This window comes from Antechinus flavipes, chromosome 4, assembly GCF_016432865.1.
Source record: "Antechinus flavipes isolate AdamAnt ecotype Samford, QLD, Australia chromosome 4, AdamAnt_v2, whole genome shotgun sequence".
Classification (NCBI taxonomy): Eukaryota; Metazoa; Chordata; class Mammalia; order Dasyuromorphia; family Dasyuridae; genus Antechinus; species Antechinus flavipes.
Genome location: NC_067401.1, coordinates 131,487,310 through 131,510,671, shown reverse-complemented (window position 1 = coordinate 131,510,671; position 23,362 = coordinate 131,487,310). Strand labels below are relative to the sequence as shown.

The 23,362-nt window shown below is 38.6% G+C and overlaps 1 protein-coding gene across 2 annotated transcripts in view; it reads right to left on the bottom strand.

The window, feature by feature from the left end:
* Positions 1 to 1,251: 1,251 nt before the first annotated feature.
* The window catches only part of DNAJC7 (DnaJ heat shock protein family (Hsp40) member C7), a 30,819-nt gene continuing 8,708 nt past the window's right edge, over positions 1,252 to 23,362 (bottom strand). For both annotated transcript variants that reach the window (XM_051994462.1, XM_051994463.1), the window contains exons 2-14: positions 17,471 to 17,559; positions 16,613 to 16,737; positions 16,344 to 16,457; positions 15,631 to 15,705; positions 12,228 to 12,346; positions 11,371 to 11,524; positions 10,221 to 10,385; positions 8,817 to 8,908; positions 3,527 to 3,600; positions 2,976 to 3,122; positions 2,631 to 2,783; positions 2,019 to 2,081; positions 1,252 to 1,612 (exon numbers count right to left, since the gene is read on the bottom strand). In XM_051994462.1, the coding sequence (XP_051850422.1) occupies positions 1,575 to 1,612; positions 2,019 to 2,081; positions 2,631 to 2,783; positions 2,976 to 3,122; positions 3,527 to 3,600; positions 8,817 to 8,908; positions 10,221 to 10,385; positions 11,371 to 11,524; positions 12,228 to 12,346; positions 15,631 to 15,705; positions 16,344 to 16,457; positions 16,613 to 16,737; positions 17,471 to 17,559 (1,408 nt within the window). In that variant the 3' untranslated portion in view covers positions 1,252 to 1,574. The remainder of the gene's footprint in view (positions 1,613 to 2,018; positions 2,082 to 2,630; positions 2,784 to 2,975; positions 3,123 to 3,526; positions 3,601 to 8,816; positions 8,909 to 10,220; positions 10,386 to 11,370; positions 11,525 to 12,227; positions 12,347 to 15,630; positions 15,706 to 16,343; positions 16,458 to 16,612; positions 16,738 to 17,470; positions 17,560 to 23,362) is intronic.

The window sequence follows — 23,362 nt, the reverse complement described above, 5'->3', positions numbered from 1 at the left end:
AGGTCATGTTTCCACTTCCCTTAGAAATCCTTCATTGACTACACCAAAGTTACTACCCCCTCTGACACAAGAAAATGAAGACTCAGGATATTCACAAACCTCATAAAACAAGGGCCTGAAAGCCACCCAATGAGCTCTTTATTCTCTGGTCCTCACTTCCTTGGAACCTACACTTTCCCTACCCCCAGTCTATCAGGGGTGGGTGAAGGTCACAGTATCTACAGCAAGACAAAAATACAAGATACCTTCACAGAAACCCTAAGCCATTTCTCAGTATGGCTTATAGGTGGATAACTGAGGCACGATCTTCCAAAATGATTTCTAGTTAATGATTCTTACCCTCTTCCCAGGGCTATAAATTACAAAACCCTAGTCCTCAAGAAGCCTCTCAAGTTCTGAGCAGACTGACACCATCTTAGATACTCCACGGGAGAATCCCAAGGGCTGGAATAATAACTCAGATGGTCAAACCCACCAGATCTCTTTCCAGACTGAATCAGATGTGGCAACTGATGTAATGAGAAACAAGTGGCTGGGCCTAATGGATTTGCCTGCCCTGATAATACTCTGACCTTATAAGGAGAGATACGTATGGGAAACAAGGACCTCTGGAAATCTCTGGAAATCACTGGAAATCTTTATGTCAACCCCTCCGTTGGCACTGGAGGCCAACCGGGCCTAGTCAAGGCACACTCAGGCTTTTTAACTTTTTTTTGTTGTTGTTGTTGTAATGCAGAAGCACATAGCACTGCTAGCTGCTCTACAAATGGATCATAGAATCTTAGACTTAGCACTGGAAGAGACCCTCAAGGGTTCTCTAGTCTAACCCTCTCATTTTACAGAGAAGAAAACTGATGTTCAGAAGGAAGGTTAAGTCACACAGGGAATGTCAGAGATGGGACTTGAACCCAAGTTCTCGGACTTCAGAGCCAGAGTTCTTTTTGCCAATGTGCTTCATCAAAAGGGCCAGGAAAGGATATAATACCCTCCATTAATACCCTCCATAACTAGCCCAGCTACACCTAGAGACCCGCTTAAGCACATGTATAGCCTGGAAGATGAAGCCAATATGTTCACAGAGCAAAACAACTGTCATTGAGATTGATTCACTTACAGGCCACCATGAGATTAATGGGGAATCCAGGAGCAGCCTACTGTCCCTACCTAGCGATCAGGAGAAGAGCTACTGGGTAGGGACAGGGATCAGTTCTGGTTCCCGACTTTGCAACAACAGACAATGCAGCTGCCAGCTTGAGGGACCAGAAAGGGTCAAATCATTTTATTCTTCTCATGTGTTTTTTAATTTTTTAATAAAGTTAAACAGTAAAACAAAATTCACAAGCTTCCTCCCCTCCTCCCACCCTTTTCCCTACCCCACCCCCATCTTCAGCGCTGGTTCCCCTTCCTCCACCCCCACTCACAGACACAGAGGTATCCAACTGAGAAAATGAAACTGCTCTAAGTACAAGGAGACATGATGAAGGGAGGAGTCTAATTATGTCCGTATTCAAAATTAAAACGAGCACATCTGCATTCTCTGGGTTCTGAGTTGGTTGGTTTTATTCCCCCTTCTTTTAGCCAAACTGGAAAAAGAAATTCCCTGGACCTGATGCTGGAAGGGAAAAGGAACATTGCTTGGTTAGTTCTCTGGTTGGAATTCAGCTCGGCTCCTCAGCTAGAGCACAGTCCCCCAAGTGACTTGGGTGAGCACCCCCTACAACTCTGAAGAGAGGTTAACATCTGGGACAGCCACTCTCCAAGTCCCGTGGACCCTGGGAAGAGCTGCTTTCCCAGAGTGTTCTCAGAGAAGTTCTCCTGGCACTGGGCAGAGGAGGTCCTAGCAGTTCTAAGACCTGAAATTGGCCTCTTAGCTACAAAGGGAACAATGTCTGCCAGGAAGGAGGTGGCTTTGCCCCACCCACTGACATCAAATGCACAAACAATGTGGGAGATATTACAGTTACTTAAATCTGTTCCCTGCTCCCCGCTGGCCCCAGCAGCAGCAGCTACAAGCTTACCTTCAAAGCTGAAACCCCCTGGACCGCCGAAGAATGCCTTGAAGATGTTGTTGGCATCAAAATCTGGAAGGATAGAGAAAATTATATTGAAAAAATAGAAAAGCAAGGAATCAAAAGAGCTTAACGGTCCTTCGTGATGTCTCCCAGAATCATCTCCACAATACACTGAAGACAGATACAGATGCTAGCTAAAATGCCATCCACCCATTTCCCCACAGAAGATTTCTTCCTGCCTCTGCTTCTCCCCTCCAAAAATGACTATAAATATGTTTTATATGTGTGTGCATTTACATAAGTATAAACATGCACTTACTGATGCTGCTTTATACTCAAGGCCTTCCCCATATGTTTCATCTCACCATGAACTCTAAGAACTGCTTCCTCTGATTCCTTTTGCTTTCCTATTCTAAGTATAGGCTCACTTTGTATGTGAGTGCCTATGCACATCTCTTCTCTCTCTTTCTCTCTTTCTCTCTCTCTCTCTCTCTCTCTCTCTCTCACACACACACACACACACACACACACACACACACACACTCTTTAACCTAACACAGATCTCTTGTTTGATTGTATGATTCCCTGGGCAATGTGCTTGATGCTCACAAGACTTACCTCCCATGTTCATGCCCTCCTCATCCAGGTCTTGCCCACTGTCATAGCGAGTCTTTTTCTTGGGATCGGAGAGGATAGTGAAGGCTTCCCCAACTTCTTTGAACTTCTTCTCTTCCTCCTTTTGGACTTCCGCACTGGCTCCACTGTGTCGATCTAATATGAGGACCAGGTGGGAGGAGGAATAAGAGCCTTATTGGAATAAGGCTTGAGAAAATACACCCAATTTTATAATCCGAGGTGTGACCAAATTTAAAAAACAACAAATAATGATCATGTAAAAGTCACAGGAGAATCGCCTTCCTTTGGCACTACCTAGGCACCTGTCTGGCCCTTAATTCTTCCTACCTGGATGGTGCATTAAAGCCCTCTTTCTATAGGCTTTTTTGATTTCATCCTCGGATGCATTCTTGTCCACTCCTAGGATTTTGTAGTAATCTTTCCTCTTGCTCTTCTTTAGTTCCAGCTGTGCATTTTTCAGGAGCTGCTTGTGTTCTAGGAGGAGACAAGCAGAACCATTGGATAACCCCAATTCTGGTTCATATCAGTAGAATCCTGCCAACTATGTCAAAGCTTTCATGAAATTTTCTGCCAAAGAGCTCAGAGTACATTCATATCTATTATATCTATCCACTGGTCACACTTAGAGAAAGAAGGGTAGACACTATCTTTTTTCCATTGTGTACCGAGGCCCAGAGAGATAAAGCAACTTCTATGTTGGAGTGGAGCCAGGATTAGGATACAGGTGTCCTGCCTCCCAGTCTAACACTCTCAGCATGATCCCAGGTTGGCGTCCACATGCCCCATCATTCACCCTGAAGCCAAGCTTCAACTTTGTCTAGATAACAATACATAACACACAACTGTTCCCCTCCCCCCAAGCAACCACCTTGCTTTACCTTTTGTTTTCTCTGTCTGATATACTTTTTCATAGTCCCGTACTGCTTCCTCATATTGTTCTGTATCCATGTAACTGAGGAGGAAACAGAAGTCACACAGTGCAGTAGACATAAGGCAGTATGCACATTCAACACCAGATATCACTGGCAGGAAAACTTGGGGGAAAAAACCTGATGCAGTCTAGGGTATCCACTTAGATAAGAGGTTTTATGTTATAAAATAAAAACCCAAAATCCATTCCCCAGGGACAGATTTACCTGTCATTCTCCTGGAGCACAAGTCAGACAGGTCTCATGGCACCTGGGCTCCCCAGGCCAAGACCCACAAGCAAGGAGATGCCTGTTCCTGGGGAAGGGAAAGGAAGGGAAGCTCCTTTACTGGAGGCATAGTGCCTCCAAAGAGGCAGCTACAAGGGCTAACCTAGGAGTAGCAGCACAAACACTCCTGATTAGTGAGAGTGAGAGTGAGAGAGAGAGAGAGAGAGAGAGAGAGAGAGAGAGAAGGATGGATCTAACAATTGTTAGATCATCCAGGTCCTTCTGTTTGGTTTTCTAGGTTTGGCTCAAGTTTTAAAGAGTCAGACATTGTTCAGGAGGCCAGAAGGTCCTGATCTCAAGGGGTTAAACATCTTTATTGTTAAAACAAAATTAAAGCCAATGAGTAAATAGAAAGATAAATTCAACAGGCCAACTCAGTAGCTGGCAAATGTTTCTATTGGGCAAGTCAACTCTCAAAGACAAATGTGCAGATGCATAAATGAAGAATATGAGCAATGAGGAGAATTCAGACTTTCTCAAGTATGGAGGAATGGTGTCAGCTAAGGTCCTCTTCCTATCTCAAAGGCACTTATGAAAGAAAGAAAAAAGTGGATGGGATCTTTCAGGACCCAATAAGATTGCTGGCACCAAAAGGCATCACTGATGATTAAGGAGAATATGGCAGATATCAACTGGGACTAAGAAATACAACTAAAATGATCCTGCAGCAGGGCATTGCTTCTACTGTGATTCAGTTAAGAATACAATTACCATTTAAGTCTTAAGTTAATGAAGTCAAAATGACCTACCAAACTAAGTATGGGAAAGGTATTACTGATTTAATTAGCAAAAGAAGACCAGAATTTTAGATACCTCTAAGAAACTAGTAGTCAAGTTTACAGGGTAACGACTCTGAAGATACAAAGTACAACCTCTTGAGTTGAGACCAACCAGGGGCAGAATTACATATGGAGATTATAAACGAAATTAAGTAATGTAAACAGGGCAGGTAACAAGCAAGCATGAAGATCCAAAGTCTCTCTAAGCCTGGGAGCTAATACTGATACAGTACCATAGAGTCTTCCTGTAAGGAACAACAAACAGATCTCTAGGCCAAAAAATTAAAAAAGATAATTTAGACAACTGTGTCAACAAGGTTAATTTCTGTTTATCTGGATGGATCTAAAAGGCAAAGCTATGACGAGAATAAGATGATTTTGTTCCTAACTCAAAGATAATTATTTGTGGCAAAAGCAATGTCCTTAAGAATGCAAAAGGTGTTAAAAATGTGATCTGACTGTCCTCAATAATCCTTGGGATGATTATCTGTTGACATGATCATGCTTGGGGAATTGAATTCAAAATAAAATCAACAGATCCTTCTGTTCAGCATTCTGTGGTCCAGTCAAACTGGCTTTCTAACTGTTCTTCATAATGAGGACTCTATTTCCTATCCCCATGCTTTCTTTTTCTGCTTGTTAGAATTTCTAGTATTTTTCAATAATCAGCTCAAGTATCACTTTCTACATGAACCCTTTTTTAGGATTTTCCCAAGCTATTCCAGATTAGCTATTCTAATACTAATTTTCCATTCCACAGGTACACCCTTCTCCTTGTTCTAATAACTTAAGACCTATTTTATATATGGACACGTTTTCTCTGACAGAACATAAGCTCCTTGAAGATAAGAACTGTTTCGTTTTTGACTTTGTTATGGAAGGTTTTAAAAGAGAGTGCCTAGTACATAGTAGATGCTTACTAAATGCCTATTCATTGAATAGCTAAACAAAAGTTTACCTCATTAAAATCATTGATATTCCCAATAATTCTAATGAGTATGTAAGGGGTGGTGGTAGTAGTAGCAGCAAGATGAATGACTGGTAAATCACCAGGTCCTATACCTCAATAAAGAATTCCATGAATCAAACAAGTTTAAGAATTATAACATATACATATAGTTATAAGGAGCTATATACCAATAAAGATTATTCTTTTCCTCTTGCTAGAAAAGAAAAAGATCCCTGTGTATGTGAGGAGTCATTGCCACCATTCCCTTCTCCCTTGGCTCTGCACCAGTTACACCAGAATAGACACAATCAGGTGACTGATGTGTGTATAGAAATGCCTTCCTCTGGAATATTTAAAAATCAGAGGTTCCATCGAAGAAGAATTAGGAGTGATCCTGTCTACAAGGAATGAGAATGAACAAGATAGATTTCCAAGACCTTAGAATTCTATCCTTTTACTGACTTGAGAAAATAAGTTGTTAAATTCAGGGGTAAACTTCATGACCTCTGAAATAAAAATGCTACTTTTTCTCAGCCAAGACAGGCTAGATATCAGCAAAGCTTTCATTTATCTCCAGTTTCTGGGAAGAGAAAGACGGATGGAGGAAGGGAAGAGAAAAAAAGGAGGGGAAAAGATGGAAGGAAAGAGGAAAGAAGGAAGGAAGAGGGAAGAAGGGAGGGGGAAAAGGAAGGAAATAAGCATTTATTAAGCAACTATTATATACCAGGAACTGTGCTAAGCACTTTAAAAAGATCATCTCATTTAATTCTAACAACAACCCTTACCTATAAATCCCCATTTTATAGTGTAAGAAATTGACAAATAAAAGTTAAGTGACTTGCTCAGGATCAAACAGGGGCTAAATGTCTGAGGCTAGATTCAAATTCAAGTCTTCCTGAATCAGGGCTCATGCTCTATCCACTGTGCCCTCTAGTTGCCTCAAAATCATCAAGACAGAGAGAAGAGAAGGAAAATACAAAGGAAGATCTCCACAGGAAATTGTTTTAGATGCAACAAAAAGGATTTGAGTTAAAGGAGAGTTACTATGAGAATATTTTGAAGCTACTGACTTCATTTTTTACATTAAACAAATATTTACAAAGCCTCTACCATATGCTAGGCAATAAGCAACACAGTAGAAATAGGAAGATAAGAATAAACCAGCCCCTGCTCTCAAAGAGTAACGTTACACTGTACTAGGTACACATGTACAGGTAGAATATATGCACAGTAAATACAAAATTTCCAGGGGGAATGTACTAGCAATTAAGGGATGAGCTTGTTGTAGGAGGTGTCACTTGAGCTGACCTTTGAAGGAAGCCGGGGATTGTATGCAGTGGAGGTGAAGGAATGCATTCCAGGCATGGGGGACAGCCTATGCAAAGGAAAAGAAGAGAGAAGAAATGTTATGTACAGGGAACAAGAAGGCTAGTTTGGTTAGACCACAGAATGCATAAAGGGGAGTAATGTGCAATAAGCCCAGAAAGGTAGAGCTAGATTATAAAGGGTTTTAAAAGTCAGAGAAATGAATCTTTTATCTTAGAAGGAACAGATAACTGTAGAAGCTTGAAGTACAGGGGAATGAAATGATCACAACTGTGCTGTGTGGCAGCTACCTGCAAGAAAAGAGAGTGGGCAGAGGGAGTTCAATCAGGTTACTGAAATTATTCAGTCAAGGGGTGATGAGAGTTTGAACTATGCTGTAGTGACCATGTCACAGAAAGTCATGAAAGATACTGTGGAAGACGTGGCAAAATGACTAAAGAATGACAAGAAAATGAAGTGTGGAGGATGATTCCAAGCCTGTGAACTTGAGTGCCTGGAAGGCTGCTGAGGCCCTCAGAAGGCAATTTTTGGATGAATACGTTTTGGGATATTAGTTTGATATGCCCTTTGGGTCATCCAATTGAAGATGTCCACAAGCCAGTTGGGGATGCAGGAATAGTGTTCAAGACACTGAAGATGCACACGTAAATCTGCAAGTCATTTGTATAAAAGTGACCACTGACTCCATGAGAGCTAAGCAGCATGGGGGAAGGTGCCCTAAAACAGAGCTCCAGGAGCACTTATACACAGGGAGGATAGGATGTAGCTGATCAAGCAAAGGAGCCTGAGAAACAAGCAAACAGGCAGAAGAACTGGGACACAGAATTGGTATGAAAATCCTCAGAAAAGAGGATCTGAATAGAGGGTGGTCAGTACAAATGCTGAAGAGAGGTCCAGAAGAACTGAGAAAAGACTGTTGGATTGGGAAATCAATTTATCATTGGTAACTTTGGAGAGAACAGATTCAGCTGAGTAATGAGTTTGGAAACCAGACTATAAGGGAATGAGTTATTAGGAGATGTGAAAGCAGGAACAATGACAATAGCTAGGTTTTTTCCCTAAGAGTTTGCCTATGATAAAAAGTAGGATATAGGACGATAGAATGGGAGAGTCAAAAGATTTCTTGAGTATGTGGAAGGCCTATACATGTTTATAAGCAACAAGAAAGAACTAATAAGGAAAGATTGAAAATTAGAGAGAGAAGGGATGATCAAGGGAGAAAGCTCATGGAAGGGATGGAGTCAAAGAAACAACTCTCTACTGAACTGGGCATTTATAAGGAGAATGGACAGCTCCTTCAAAACTGGAGTAAATAAAGAGTGGGTAAAGATGCTGAAGTCATCTGGACTTTAGTATTAGAGCAAAGGAGCTCTTAAAAGTATGACCACAATTTGTTCATTCACATATGAGAAAGGTTTCTGCTGAAGGCTGGGGATGACAGCAGCATGGGTGACTTGAGTAAAGTGGCACAGGAGACTCCAGGAGCTTGTGCAATTTCCTCCATTGAAAGTCTATCAATATACTGTAGTACCTAACAATCTCATCTATTGGCAGAGAAGGAGCCACATATCCTTAATGAGGTCAAACTGATCATCTAAAATTCAGATGTCTTGAAACTGAACATTCATAACCAAGCTTGGTTCCCCCAAAAGAAATGAGAACTCATACTTTCCCCCAACCTCCCTTACCACCCTGCTTTGTAGAACTGGGGACTATGAGCAATGTCTTGGTTAGAAAACTTTAAAGCTTCCTTTTCTTCCTCTTTTTTTCTAAAGGACACCTTGCTGGGTGGGGCGAGGAAGCATATATTCAACAATGAAGGTGATGTAAAACCAACATATTATAAATGCAACTACAAATGCATCTTGTGGGAGGGGCTGCTGGTAGCTCCCCGCCAGGAGGAGGACTCTTCACTCACCATTGTGCTCTTCTCAGGTAGGCTTTGATGTATGTGTCATCCAACTTCACCGCGTTTGTACAGTCTTCTATTGCATCATCTAGTTTCCTAAGCTTCAGGAAAAAGACAGCAGTCACATCTCACTTTCTTGGGTCAGTTGGGGCTAAGCATGATGTCATTGATTCACTCGGCCTCTCATCATCACATCTGCTTTCAGTGATTAGAAAAACCAACAGAACATTTCCCCTCTTTTCCCAGGATTAGCCTGGGGACCAAGAAGTAGTAAGGACCAGGTCCTAGATGTCCGACATAAAGCCCACAGACCCAGGTCTGACCCTAAACTGTATAACCTGCTTGGATTTGAAGATTCAATTTATCTCTCATCTATAATAAGCTAGTACTGAATTAGGAGACTAGTAGGGCACCTCTATTCCCCTATGTCAGATATCAGGCTATTAGGTCTGGGTTAATTAACAATTAAAATTAGAGCAGAAAGTAATTCATCATGTAATCAAACAGAACATATGACCCACTCCTGAAAACTTATATGGCCCTATTTCTCCAATTTTATAAATGGATTCTGCTATAGCAGCATTGTCTGGGTAAGAAAAAAATCCCAGGAATTACCCCTACCCCATACTCTTCTAGGGGAACACAGGTCCAGAAGCATGTGTTCTTGGAGAGTGCAAGTTCCCAGATGAAAAGGACTCTATTTTCTTGTTTGCTTCCTATGGCACAAAGAGCATGGTAGATATTCATTCCACTGTAAACACCTAGCACTGTGGTATGTGATATGCAAAGTAAAAGTTAATAACACCCGAAGCTCCAATTTCATCAGATGGTATTTTGAAAAGAGACAACAAATATTCTTCATATTTCTGATAACACTTGAAGATTTACAAAGCAGTTTCTTGCAAATAATTCTGTGAAGTTAATAGTGCAAGAATTAGCATCAAAATCATTGTACAGACAATGAGATTGAAATTCAGAAAGCTCAAGGAGCCCATAGCTATACAGCCAGCAAAGGACTGAGCTCAGGTTTCTGAACTCTTTCCACTATCATAGAAGAGGTCTCTCATGGATACATACAAAAATAGCAATAAGTGTTATTTTTTAAAAAAAAAAACTTTCAACTATTCTTTGCTAGGTGCTCAGAGTGAGATGGGCCAACTAGGAGATAGTTCCGTCTAGAAGACTTAGTTATTTTTTCAAAATGTTCTTCCACCTACTCAAGTGGGGAAAGCAAAAGCAAAGCCTGTAACTTCTGAAGACCACAGAAATCCCCCAACAAACCCAGAAGTACCTCCTCCAAGGCAGCTTACTCTGTTCCATGTGAGCCAACAGGGAGACAGTCCCCATATTCCTCAAATGAGCATTCAACCCTGGCATGTCTTCACAACCCCACTGCCTAAGTTAAGTGCTTACCTTGGCGTTAACTGTCCCCCGATTACAGTAGAGTTTGGCGTTTGTCTTTATATTGTTAGGATCGATCCCCAGGGCCTCTGTGTACAGTTCGTATGCTAGTTTATAGTTTCCATCTTTAAATGCTTTGTTGCCATCCTCTTTTTTTGCTTTGAGTGCTTTGGCATTCTGAGGGAAGAGACAGGGGATGAGTCAGTGAGACCTGTGGGGGCTGGATTAGCTGAAATGCACTACACTACAGAACATCTCCTGCCCTTTGTATACAAAGCTGTCTATCATTTCTAATGGAAAATTCTATGTTACAAACAAGATGAATCTCATAGGATCTTCTAGCTTTCTGATATCTCCATGCTTGAAATGGACTCTTCTCCTTCCCTTCTATTGAATCCTTTCCTTATTTCCCCCAACACATTCTGTATTGCCTCACACTTGACTGTGTGTTAGGCCTAAGGGGCTGTAACCTCATCCACGTATCCAAGATTAGATTATAAGATCTTTGAAGTCAGGGACTATCTTTTTTTCATTTTGATTCATTTCATATTCAGGACCTACCTTAGATATAGTGGATTATTAATACATTTTGTTGAATTTTAAAAAGGATTGAATTTGTTTCAAGTCCCACAATTTAAGGTCCCCCAATCTTTCTTTTTGCTTCCTCAATCATTTCTCTTAAGTCATTTTATTTTTCACTAGTACTTTCAACATGAGTTTTGGAGATAAAAAAAAAAGATAAATTCATATTCATCTATCCGACTACTTTTCTCACATTGCAGGAAAAAAGACTAAAATGAAGCTTTGGGGCGAAGTGTGGATTTCAGTTATCTTCATGTTTCTTCTCTGCCTTATTAAGCAGGAAGCCTTTTCCACCCTTGGATGTCCAGTCCTCACAGTATCACTTATATGCTGTAGGGACTGAGACAGTAATTGGTCCCCAGTAAATTTTTTTTTTAATTGTTTTTGGATAAGTCAAAAAATGCCTTAATTGTTATAACCAAAAGACCAAATTCTTTCCCAGAACAGGGTAAATGACTGATATACTCCCCTTATGTTCAAATCACTGTCCTCTTAAAACAAATGCTTCCCACTCTGACTAGTTTGGTTATCAAACAGAGAAGCTACCTTTCCCACTCTGAGCTACATGCCCATGACTTACTCTGCAGGCAAGACAAGCCTTCTCGTGGTCTGGGGCCATCCTGAGGGCCTGCACAAAAAACTGAACTGCTTTCTCGATACAGTCTTCATAATAAAGGCAAAGGCCCCGAACATACAGTGCATCTGCATTGGTGGAATCCATCCGTAAAATGTCACTGTAATGACCAAAAAGAGGCAAATTCAGATTCACTTAAAGTGACCTACTAGAACCTCTATTAAAACTAGACATTTATAGCCAACCATCTTTTTCAATGAACTCACATTCAGCACTGAAAATATTTGAGAGGATAGACAGCTGTTCTAGTAGGATTTCCCAGAATCTCCAAAGTAACTCCACCCTCTACTCCAGTCTCCAATCAGACAGCACAACTGAACTCACTCTTTAGTCAATGCATTTTAAGTAATCTCTTCTCTCCCCTCTCCCTTTTCTCCTCCTCTCTCTTTCCCTCTTCCTCCCTCTTTCCTTTCTCTCTCTCTCTCTCTCTCTCTCTCTCTCTCTCTCTCTCTCTCTCACACACACACACACACACACCACACACAAAAATGTTCCACTGAGGACAGGAGCTAGTCATTCTTAACATATATCTCAATTTCATTCAATCTCTTACATACATACATACATACATAACACACATAAATATATCCCCCCGCCCCTCCTCCTCATATACCTGGTAAGCATGCAAATACTGATTGACTTCTGCCTTTAAGCATCAATAACTCCCCCTCCCCCAATTCAGTCTTGATTAGTGTTCCCAGCCAGACAAGAACCATATTGCCCAACACGTTAAGTCATTTCCAGGAGTCAAGTATTCAAGGCAACCCAGGGTATTCCACAGTGAAATATACTTGGTGTTATACCTGGCTACAGACTGTGCTTCTGGATAGCGACCCAATAATGCTAAACACTCTGCTTTTAGGATTTTGAAGCGATGACAAGCCGGTGCAAATTCCAAGGCTCGGTCCATGCAAAACACAACCTGTAATGAGGAAGAAGGGAGATGAAGTCCTTCAGTTCAGGTTTCTCAGGCCTTTCACTTTAGTTTGATCAAAGACATTAGTTTAGTTGATTAAAAGCCAAAAGGGAAAAGAAAGCATAAAGCTTATATATCAGAGGGGAGTAAGGGGGAGGAACGGGGAGGGGAGAGAAGTAAATTCTACAAATAGAAACACTACTCTATGCATATGAAAAAACAATGGAACTGGGAAGGTAGGATACTAGATAATTAAACAACTTATTCCTATCCAAATATGGCATGGAATTTATATTTACCATCTGCGGGTGCCATGTTTACCTTACTGAAGCTGTATTCCCTTCCCAACAATTCCAAAGGGATTCCACCTGAGTGGACACTTTCAATTCTACTTCAGGATACATAAACAACAACCAAATCATAGTTCATTTTTATATGGATTTAGACAAACTATATGTGAGATCACATTTCCAAAATGCAACCACATGTAATAAAATGAAGTTTCATATTTTATAAGTACCTAATATATACCAGGCACTATGCTAGGCTCTAATAATACAAAGACAAAAATCAGCTAGTCCTTGTCCTCAAGGAACTTGTAATCATCTAGGGGAAACAACACATACATGGTTATAGAAACATGAAATCATGTAGGAGAGGGAGAGATACATGTTAAATACTCAGTAAAGCTCCCCACTCCCACCCCGCCCCCAAACCTGCTGACTGGTTGGTTAAGTGCTTTCCAACCTGAGCAAAGGCAAGTTGGGAGACAGAATGTCACGAAAAAGAAAGTCATTCAGCCTAACTGGCCCACAGAAGACATAAAGGGAGTAACCATGTGAAATAAATCTGAAAAAATGGGCTACTGGAGTTGTAATGGGCTGTAAATACTCTAAATAGAGAAAGTTTTTATTCTGGTAAGAGGAAATCACTAAAGTCTCTTGAGCAAGGTAATGACCTGTAATACCTGTGCTTTAGAAATCTCTGACAACTGTGAAGAATAGCTCAAACAGAGAATAAAAGTTGGGCAATCAATCAGAATGCTGTTGAAGTAGCTCAGGTAAGAATTGACGAGCACCCAACTAGAGGAAAGGTTAAGAGAGTAGAGAAAGAGGGAGAGAGATGGGAAATGTGGAGATAAAAATTGACAATTTTATTAGAAGTAGGGGTAAAAACAGTGAAGGGTCAAGGATAAACAATTTTTTCCCCAAAGACATATACTTGGTATCAAATGCCATATGGGGCCAATACCAGCGGTTATGTTTTGGGCTTGATGCAAACGCCAACACTGCAAAGTTTGATGAATAGAAAGATGAAGAGACCTTAAAACAAAAAAGGGAGGTTTGGAGGGAAAGACACCAAGTTCTGTTCTAGACATCCTGAATTTGAGATAATAGTGGGGCATCTAGTGTAACAGGTGGTGGATAGTTGCAGGCCTTGGAATTCAAGATAGAAACTAGGGCTAGATAACACAGATATTAGTCTTGTTTCCCAGGATCATTGTTATAAAGGGATATAACTATATTTCTTTTCTTTTTCTAGAAACCTGTTAGAAACATTTTCTTTCTACTTTTATCTTTTCAGGTCAAGGTTACACTCACTCAATCTTTTAGGAGGCAACAATCTTTAGAATGCTTTCATTTACTTGGTAAAAAAATTTTCTCTCCAAGCATAATTTTCATAGAAGAAGAAATTGAGAAAAGTAAACTGGCTCCCTTTAAATATCTAGTTGGGATACATAGATACTATACAGAGCTTAAGTTCTAAAACACAGAAAACAGGAAGCCAGCATAAACTTCAGTCTTCTTTGTTTAGAAGAAGTTGATAATTAAGGATGCTGCTATGCTCAGCAAGGTTAATCAATAAGATACAAATAACACATTTTAAGATTCAGGACCATAAATTACCACCCTGAGGACAAGCTTCATGTTGCAGATTTTTGGTCATACAAGGAGTCATGATGTCACTTTTTTTTCCCCCTCAAATGGGAAAAGAATGTAGCAAAATGAAGGAAAAATGGTTGCTTAATTTTCAGTCAGCAGTCATGCTAATTAATACCTTCAGGAGAAGTTTAGAGGACCTGAAGTAGGAAATAATTCTGCTTCCAGTGATGAGTAGGGAGTGTCAGTCAGAGGCTCTGCATTTCTCTTCCCACCCCCCATGACCAGAGACAGCTGCAGGCAAAGAAGATCTTTGTTTCTTTCAAGGTCATCTGTTCCCCCTGCCAGGATCATAATTCCTCATTTGTGACATCACCGTGAGATACAGTGGGGAGGGCTGGGATGTCACAAACAGGGGATTCTGGCTCCAGGGGGGTCAAGAACAAGTAGAAACCCAAGCAAAATCCCTTCAGAGACAAAGCTCTTGTATCTGCACTGTTAGAGAAGGGAGCAAATGTCAGAAAGCATCGCTAAGAGGAGGCTGAATCTTCTTCCAAATAATTGATAAATCACACCAAAGAGAGGCAGTAGCTCTTTAAATAGACAGGCAGAGAAGAGGTTCTAGTGTATTGCTGCCTAAGTTCTATACCCAACGACAAGATGGTTTTTCCTCAAAGACATGCCCTTGGTATCAAATGCTATATGGGGCCAATACCAGTGGTCATGTTTTGGGCTTGATGCAAATGCCAACACAGTTCTTTAGGATTGGAGAACTGAGGAACAGATATTTCTTAAAGATAAGCACTTTGTAACCTTTTTTCATCCAACTTGGAAATATCTTATATCCTATGAATGATAATTATTCCACACCAGTCTTCTTAGAAATCTGAACGCCAAGACTGAGAATAGAGTTGGTATTATTGTCATTCCCTCTGGCTAATTTCATTGCAAGAACACATGGTGGGCTCCTTGAAAGAAGCATGCTTCTATGAATAAGGTTTAAGACCAAATAAAAGGTCATAGGCCATAAGCCATATGCCTAAGATATAAAAGAATTCTTTCCCAATTTTTGGATAGCAACTTTTTTTTTTTAATGAAATGTAGATTATTTAAAGCACATTTTTAAAGCCTAGTTTGGTTTCCTCTATGCTTTTAAGACATTTAGCCCTATTAGTAGACTGAATACATTCAGATAATACAAATTCTCTTAAATTAGTAAACTAAAAATATAATTAGGAAATTAAACCCACTTAAAAAGAGTAACATGTTTTATCCAAAGCCATATAAAAATGATTTCTGAGTTGTCTACATCACTATTATTCTCAATCAGCATGAATAATAGAAACTAATGAATGGCATCTGCGCTGACAAGGCAAGATTAAATTTTATATTTATGCTCTTCTATTTTACCTTCCGATAGTCCCGTTTCTCAAAATCCATTTCAGCTATTTTCTCATATTCTAGGACAGCAGTGGCATTCTTGAACTAAAAGAAAATCAGAAAGGCTAAGTTTTTATGATGGCACATAACTAAATAATAGCAAAATAAGTCTAAAATAAACTACATCTTCAAAATAACCCACCATGATCTTTTTTTGCAACTCATGATGTATCTTGAAGCTTCATATTTATGAAAGTATAGAAGAGGGTCTATCAAAATAATCAGGAATCAAATCCCATCCTTTATTTCAATTTATATTAGGAATGAAAAAGCAAGCTTCTGGGTACCAGGGCAAATGGGTATTGCTTATAACAGTATGAGTTAAAAGTTTCCAGATCCTCTCCAATTAAAAAGCCACTAAACTGGTAGGGAGAAACTTTCAGTATCTACTAATCTGAACTGGATTTTAAGTTGTATCTTAGAATATAACTTCCAACTTTTTGGAAACCTATATATAAATCCTTTTGCTTTTTTCAGAAAACCCTTTTTAATTTTACTGAATACTGGACCTCTGGTATTCTAGGCCAATTCTCTCAATTTACAAATGAGGAAACTGAGGATTAAATGAACTAAGATCACATAATTCTTCAGAGCTAAGAAAAGAAATACAGTAACCCAGTTTAAGACTCCTTTTACTTGACATTATTTGGTCTCTTCTGAATGATTTAGAAGCTAGACACTACCTCCTGCTGTGCCTGAGTATTTCTGTGATCCACTTCTAGAGCTTTTTGGAAGCAGCGACAGGCAGCCATAGCATTCCCTAGAGAAAGGTGACATTTGCCTTCTCGTAGATGACCCTAAAGAAAAAAAAAATGAGGTTATGAGGAAAAGAGAAGGGGGCAGAATATAGATCAAGCATGCTAAAGTTGAAATAACAACAAAGAAGACAAGGGCTTCAAAATGCCCTCAACCCAAAGAACCCTAGCCTTCCCCAAATGATCCCATCACATACCCGGACAAAAGAGTCATCCAGCCTCACTGACTGCTGGGCATCTCCCAGTGCTTCCCGGAACCTCCCCAGCATCATCAATGTGGCAGCTCGGTTACCATAATAGCTAGCATTTTTGGGGCACATATCTAAAAGTTTGGGATGGAATAAAACAAAGGATGTTTTGTGTATAAGTGTTTCTTTAACTCAGAGGGCTTCCCCACTCAGTACTATTTTCTGCTTCCTGTTGAACCAAAATCACAATGTGAATAAAATCTTTTGCCCATCCATGTTAATGGCCAAAAGTCATGCCACAACCAGTACAAAAAATAAGGTAGGCAATTAAAAAGTCTTGATATTTGACATGAGCACATGAATTTTTTGGGAGGGAGAGTGATGTATCTTCTTAATTATATGCTGTTTAAGTGAATATTAAAGTGAATTTGTATTCACTGAATATACAACTAACGGAAGGAATCTTAAGCAACATACTGAATAAGAAATGTCAGTATAACCAATAACAGACTCAAAATCTGCTGTTAAAGAGTCCACACATGAACAACTGGGACAGTATTCCCAAAAAGAATTTCCCAAGACTAGAAATAAATGGACATTTGACAGAGAGGAATTTAGGAAAAGACCACTCTCCAACCCCTTCCCCTCCCAATAACAGCACATTGTCTGTCATTTACCAAGATCAAGGAACCATCTGCCTGGGTACTAGTCTCTTCTGGATTCTCAACTACAAAGATCTCACAAAATAACATGATCAATACACAAGGCAAATGTCATGGCTACATTATAGAAGTACTTTTACCACTATTTTCATTAAATTTTTCTTTCCCATTTTGGGATATAAAAAGCAAGTACAGCCTTTCTCACCTATGGCTTTTGTGTAGTAGTTATAAGCTTCATTGTAGTCTTTCTTGGCATAGTACGCATTTCCTTGTTCTTTGAAAGATTCTGCTTCCCTGAAATAGAAATGGAAAAAAGAGGTGGGGGAAAAAGACAGAGAATAAGAATACATCAGTGTCTGACCTTTGTGATCTGGAAGGACTATAATAATATAGTACCCTGGCTACAGAGTAGAAAGTTAGTACAAGGCCTAAAGGAATTTTTATTAAGAGGCTAAGATGTACTTGAGCATCATTTCCTACAAATTGGCAATAGTCAAGCTAAATTAAGTAATCCTTCCTTCACCCATGCTGGAGGGCTTCAGCATTTTGCACTCTCTTAAAACCATCATTCTTGGGATTAGACAAATTTAGAAATTCCCTTACAGCAAGAGAATGTTGAAGTTTATGCCTGCCTGCTCCCAATGAATCACAAAAGCTTTCCCTTTAAGATGCTTTAAAAAATTTTAAGATTAGTTGATTCCCAAATTCAACATTATCTCCACTGATTTTCCACTGTGAAAAGGAAAGAAATATCTGTGGAATTTTAGCAAGTTCCCCTTTTAATTTCACTCCTTTGTTGAAGGTCAATAGTAATAACAAACTATTTAAGATTTCCTTAAGTCCAAACAGAATAAAACTGTATATGTATCAGTAAAAGTGAAAAGGAGACGGAGAACAGTAAACATTTATTAAACTATTGTGTGCCTGAACTCATTTACACACACACCCCATCTCCCCCCCCTTCCCCCCCTCCCCCCCCCCCCCACCACAGACTGGAAGGAATATATACAAAACTAAAACAAACTGGCTACTTAATGGTTTTATTGGTGAATTAAGCACACAAAAGCCTCAGACAGTCAAATCATCCCTTTTTCACACTAAATTGTTCCCAACATCCCTTCAAAGGAGCACAGGCTACTAAACTATCTCCACAATCCCACAAGTTTATCTTGGAATTAAATCTTGGATGGGACTTAGGAGAGGTCCAAATTCAGATATTCTATGTAGAATTTATATGTTAGTTTATAATGTTCTATATAAACTAGAGTAAATGCTTGCTTATGTATGTTAAGCAAAAGAGCAAAGATCAAAAGGGAGAAATTGTGACTGAAGAGGTGTTTTTGGAAGCATCAACTGGCAAGCCACCCATCTTTATTCTGCTGGCAAAGATCCTGACATGAAAAAAGTGATGGAAAGGAAGCCTGAACTATCCTGCATATAAATCTTCCTCTAGTAGCTAATACTGTGTCCAAAGTTTTGAATACAGACTGTAATATTAAGATTTCATTTTCAAAAGGAGTTGCAGTAATAATACTCAAGAGGTGGGACAATATATAGAACACATGGAAAGCTTCAGGAAGTACCATTCTAAGGTTTTTGGGGAAAGTGCTGGGCAACAATTTTAAAAGCAGAGCTAGTAACACATTTTGATAGGAAACAAATTCCAAAGTAGTTATTTGGGTGTTGTCAGATGACACCTTAGATACTGGGTACAGAAAGTAATGGGAGAGAAGCTCTGATCTGTCACTCATTTGGCTGAGAATAGGCCTGGGAAAAACCAAAGACCACCTAATCAATAGGAAAAGAATATCCCATCCCAATGAGGTAACCCCAAAAGTTAATTGCACAGACCTCTTCCTGCTTTTTAAAGAACTATTCCACAGTCAATTCCACAGTTTAGCATGGGCTTTTGGGAGAATAAAACTAAAAAAAGTTTGAAGGGGTAAACTTCCTACATTGCAAAATGTCTTTCTATCTAATGTAAAAGACGACAGATTATTGTGGATGATTGGTATGAAGAATTAATCAGATGAGAATCAAATCTCCAACAAAATTGTGTATCATATTGAGCCAAAAAGCAACAATTAGAGCTGCATATCTAGTGTTTCCACACATTATCTCATTTGATCTTCACAACAATCCAGTGAGACTGTAGTACTATTATCATTTTACAAAGAAGAAAAACTGAAGCTCAGAAAAGTTCATCAATTTGTCTAAGGGTTCGACAGTGGCTCAACCAGATAGTTTTCATTAAAAAGGAACTTGGGTAAAGATTCAAAAATTAATTCAATAATGTCACCATGATAAAATAAACAGAGCCACCATCAAAAATACTCTATATTGAGGCTTGGAGAGACCTACATGGACTGATGCTAAGTGAGATGAGCAGAACCAGGAGATCATTATACACTTCGACAACGATATTGTATGAGGATGTATTCTGATGGAAGTGGATTTCTCTGACAAAGAGACTTAACTGAGTTTCATTGGATAAATGATGGACAGAAACAGCTATACCCAAAGAAGGAATACTGGGAAATGAATGTGAACTATTTGATTTTTGATTTTCTTCCCGAGTTACTTTTACCTTCTGAATCCAATTCTCCCTGTGCAGCGGGAGAACTGTTCGGTTCTGCAAATATGTATTGTATCTAGGATATACTGCAACATATTTAACATATATAGGACTGCTTGCCATCTTGGGGGGGGGGAGGGAGGGAGGGGAAAAAACTAAACATAAGTGATTGCAAGGGATAATGCTGTGTAAAAATTATCCTGGCATGGATTCTGTCAATACAAAGTTATTATTAAATAAAATTAAATAAAAATGCTCTATATTAATATGGTCCTTCCTCTTTAAAATGCAAAAGCTAGGGAACTGGCCTCACCTCCCCCGGGGAAATGCATGTCATTTTAGTAAATGGTGAGTAGATTCCATTCTAGAACAAAGCGAGTAATGTGGAGTCAGCCCACAGCAGAAAGAACAAGAGGAATTCTGTTGTGACAAGTTAACATGTTTTTAACCCCACTCTCAACAGTTGGGCCATAATTAGCTATTCCCACACAACTGCCTCATGAAAAAGAATTGTTTTCACTGAAACCCTGTTGATTAACAGCTGCCTAAATTACAGGCACTTGGTACTTTTACATCAAGTGATTATATATATTTTTTTGCCTCCATGTTGTTGTTCCCAAATAGTGTGACTTTCATTTTTAATTTTCCCACCAAATACACATTCAGTTTTAGCTTGATCCGGCATCACAAGAAAGGAATAAATCTTCTGAATCCAGCATGGCAGCAGCAAAATCTGTATAATACTTTGTATTATACAGTGTAATATCAAATCCATTTAAGTCAAGACTTAAGAGACCAGGAAAATAATTTTTTAATTTGTTTTTTAAATTCTGAATTTAGTGGACACCAAAATAAAACAAAAATTTCACATATTAAACAGAAGAGTAGTGACTGTGAAAATGCTCTATTACAGCTTAATTTTTTAAAATTAAAAATTCAACATATTATTTCTCAAAGTTATCCTCATATGTATTTCCTGTTCTCTTCTATGCATATTTAAAAAGGTGTTTCAATGTCCCCTTTTTGCAACTCTGCTACTTTTCTCCACAATGAACAAAAATTTTTATGAAAATAAATATACTCAAGCAAAACAAATCCATACATTTGCCATGTTCAAAATATGTGCCTCTGATTCTGTACAATGAGTCCATTACTCTTCTGTCAGGAGATGGGCAAGCACCCTTTCTCAACAGACCTTTAGAGCTGCAGAGGGTCACAGCATTAATCAATGTTTTTAAGTCTTTAAAGTTTGTTTTTCTTTACAGTGATAACTGTATATAACTGTTCTCCTGATTCTGTTTACTTTACTCGGCATCAGTTCACACAAGTCTTTCCAAGTTTCTCAGAAACTATGTCTGACATCATTTCTTATAGCACAATAATATTCCATTACATTTGTCTATCACAATTTGTTTACTCATTCCCGAATCAATGAACACTCCCTCCTTTGTTTCCAGTTCTTTGTTACAACAAAAAAGTGCAGCTATAAATGTTTCCTTCTTTGATTTTTTTGGAGCATAGACCTAAAAGTAATACCCCAGGGTCAAAAAACATTCTCAGTTTAGTGTCCCTGGGGTAATGTTACAAATTGATGTTCAGAATAATCAGACCAATTCATGGTTTTAAAATTTTCAACTATCCTATTTTTAAAAGCTTTATTAACATCTTGTTTTAATATCAGTCATTTTCAGATACGTTTCCCTCCATCCAGTTAACTTTCCAACAAAGAAAAAGTTAAGTAAAATTGATTACACTTGACTATATATGTTCACAAATATAATGTGAACTTGGTCATAGGTTCCAACCTTAGAGTGGTTTCACATCTTTGATTCCCATAGTAGTTCATTTTTATATAGATACTAAGATTGACAACCCTATTTTGCAGATGAAGAAAACTGAAGCTCAATAAGGTCATTTGCTTAGAGTCAGAAAGCTTATTTCAAATGCAGGCTCTAACAACAGATTTCTGACAATAAATTGGGCATTCTATTCGGTATCACTATGCCTATTTGAAAGATTTAATAACTGAGGCACAGGGACTTGCCTAAGATCACATAGCTGATAGTGACAGAGCCAGGACCATAACCCAAGTCTCCTGATTTCCAGTTCTGTGTTCCACTGGACTCTACATCTTAAAAGAAAACATCTTCCCCAAGCACATAAAATTACTTCAGGCAGAAAATTTAACAAGGTTTTGGTGTTCCTTCCTGGATTAACAGTAGAAAGAGACAGAACTTCAAAGTTAAGTCACCTAACCAGATGGAGAATAAACTACCTCTAACACCCAATCTAATATCCAACAGTGAATAATTAAATTCAGTGGTATTGTTCTCTCTGTTGTTTGTGACTAAGAAGATCAATCAATGGGTTGGCACTGAGAAAGATTGGCAAGCACCACTAAGGAGTTCCTTTGGGACCTGACCTACCTCTTAATCAAGGAAGATCAAAAGATCAAACCCCACAATTTAAGCTGTGCAAAATAAAAACAAAAAGGTTTGGTATAAGTAAAATAAATGAAGACCCAATTAGGAGAGAAAGGGTGTAGTGGGAAAAATATACGAATTGAATTTCCTTACAAATTTGATAACAAATACAGGGCTCTGACACAAGAGCTATTCCCTAATAGTGAATGATTAAAGGATGTGAACAGTTAAAAAAAAAAAATTATAAATGACATGAAAATATTCTCCAAATTACCATCTGCAAGAGAAATTAAAAATTAAAACAACTCAGAGTTATAGATTTTTGAAGCAGAATATTTTATACAATATCTGGTATGAGCTCTCTATTAAATGTTTTTGCTTAACTGTTTCTCTTTGTTACAAGGAAGGACTCAATCTGGAGGGGGATAAGATGAAAAAATGACTATGGTGTAAAGACCAAAGACATTCATATTACATATTTTTGTTTTTAAAAGAAATTTTTTTTTAAAACAAAGTTTTCACCTCACATCATGCACATTACCAAAGGTTGCCAAAGCTGGGAATTTAAAGGCACACTGATGGATGAACTACTTTCATATTTCAATTTGAAATTTTTAAAGAAAAATAAAAAAACTGCTCTTCTATTTCTATTACCAGAAGTCAAAGATAGAAATAAAGATCTAATAATTTACATGAAAATATTCACAGAATCACTCTATGATAATAAAGAATTGGAAGTAAAATAAATGACCATTAACTAGAGAATATATGAAAAACTCATTTATCTCTTATGGGATAATGAATAAAATGCAATATTGCTATCAATGAGGAATTCAGAGAAATATAAGACTTGTATGAACTGATATAGTGAAATTAGCCAAACCAAGAACAAAACAAGCAACAACCACAATGTAAATGAACAGATAACTAAAAAAAAATCAATGGTTTGAAAAGATAATGAAGCATGGTTCCTCACTAATGGCAGAGGTGTAGGGTTTTTGAAGCAGAATATTTTATACGATGTCTGGTGTGAGCTCTCTATTAAATGTTTTTGCTTAACTGTTTCTCTTTGTTACAAGGAAGGATGCAATCTGATGAG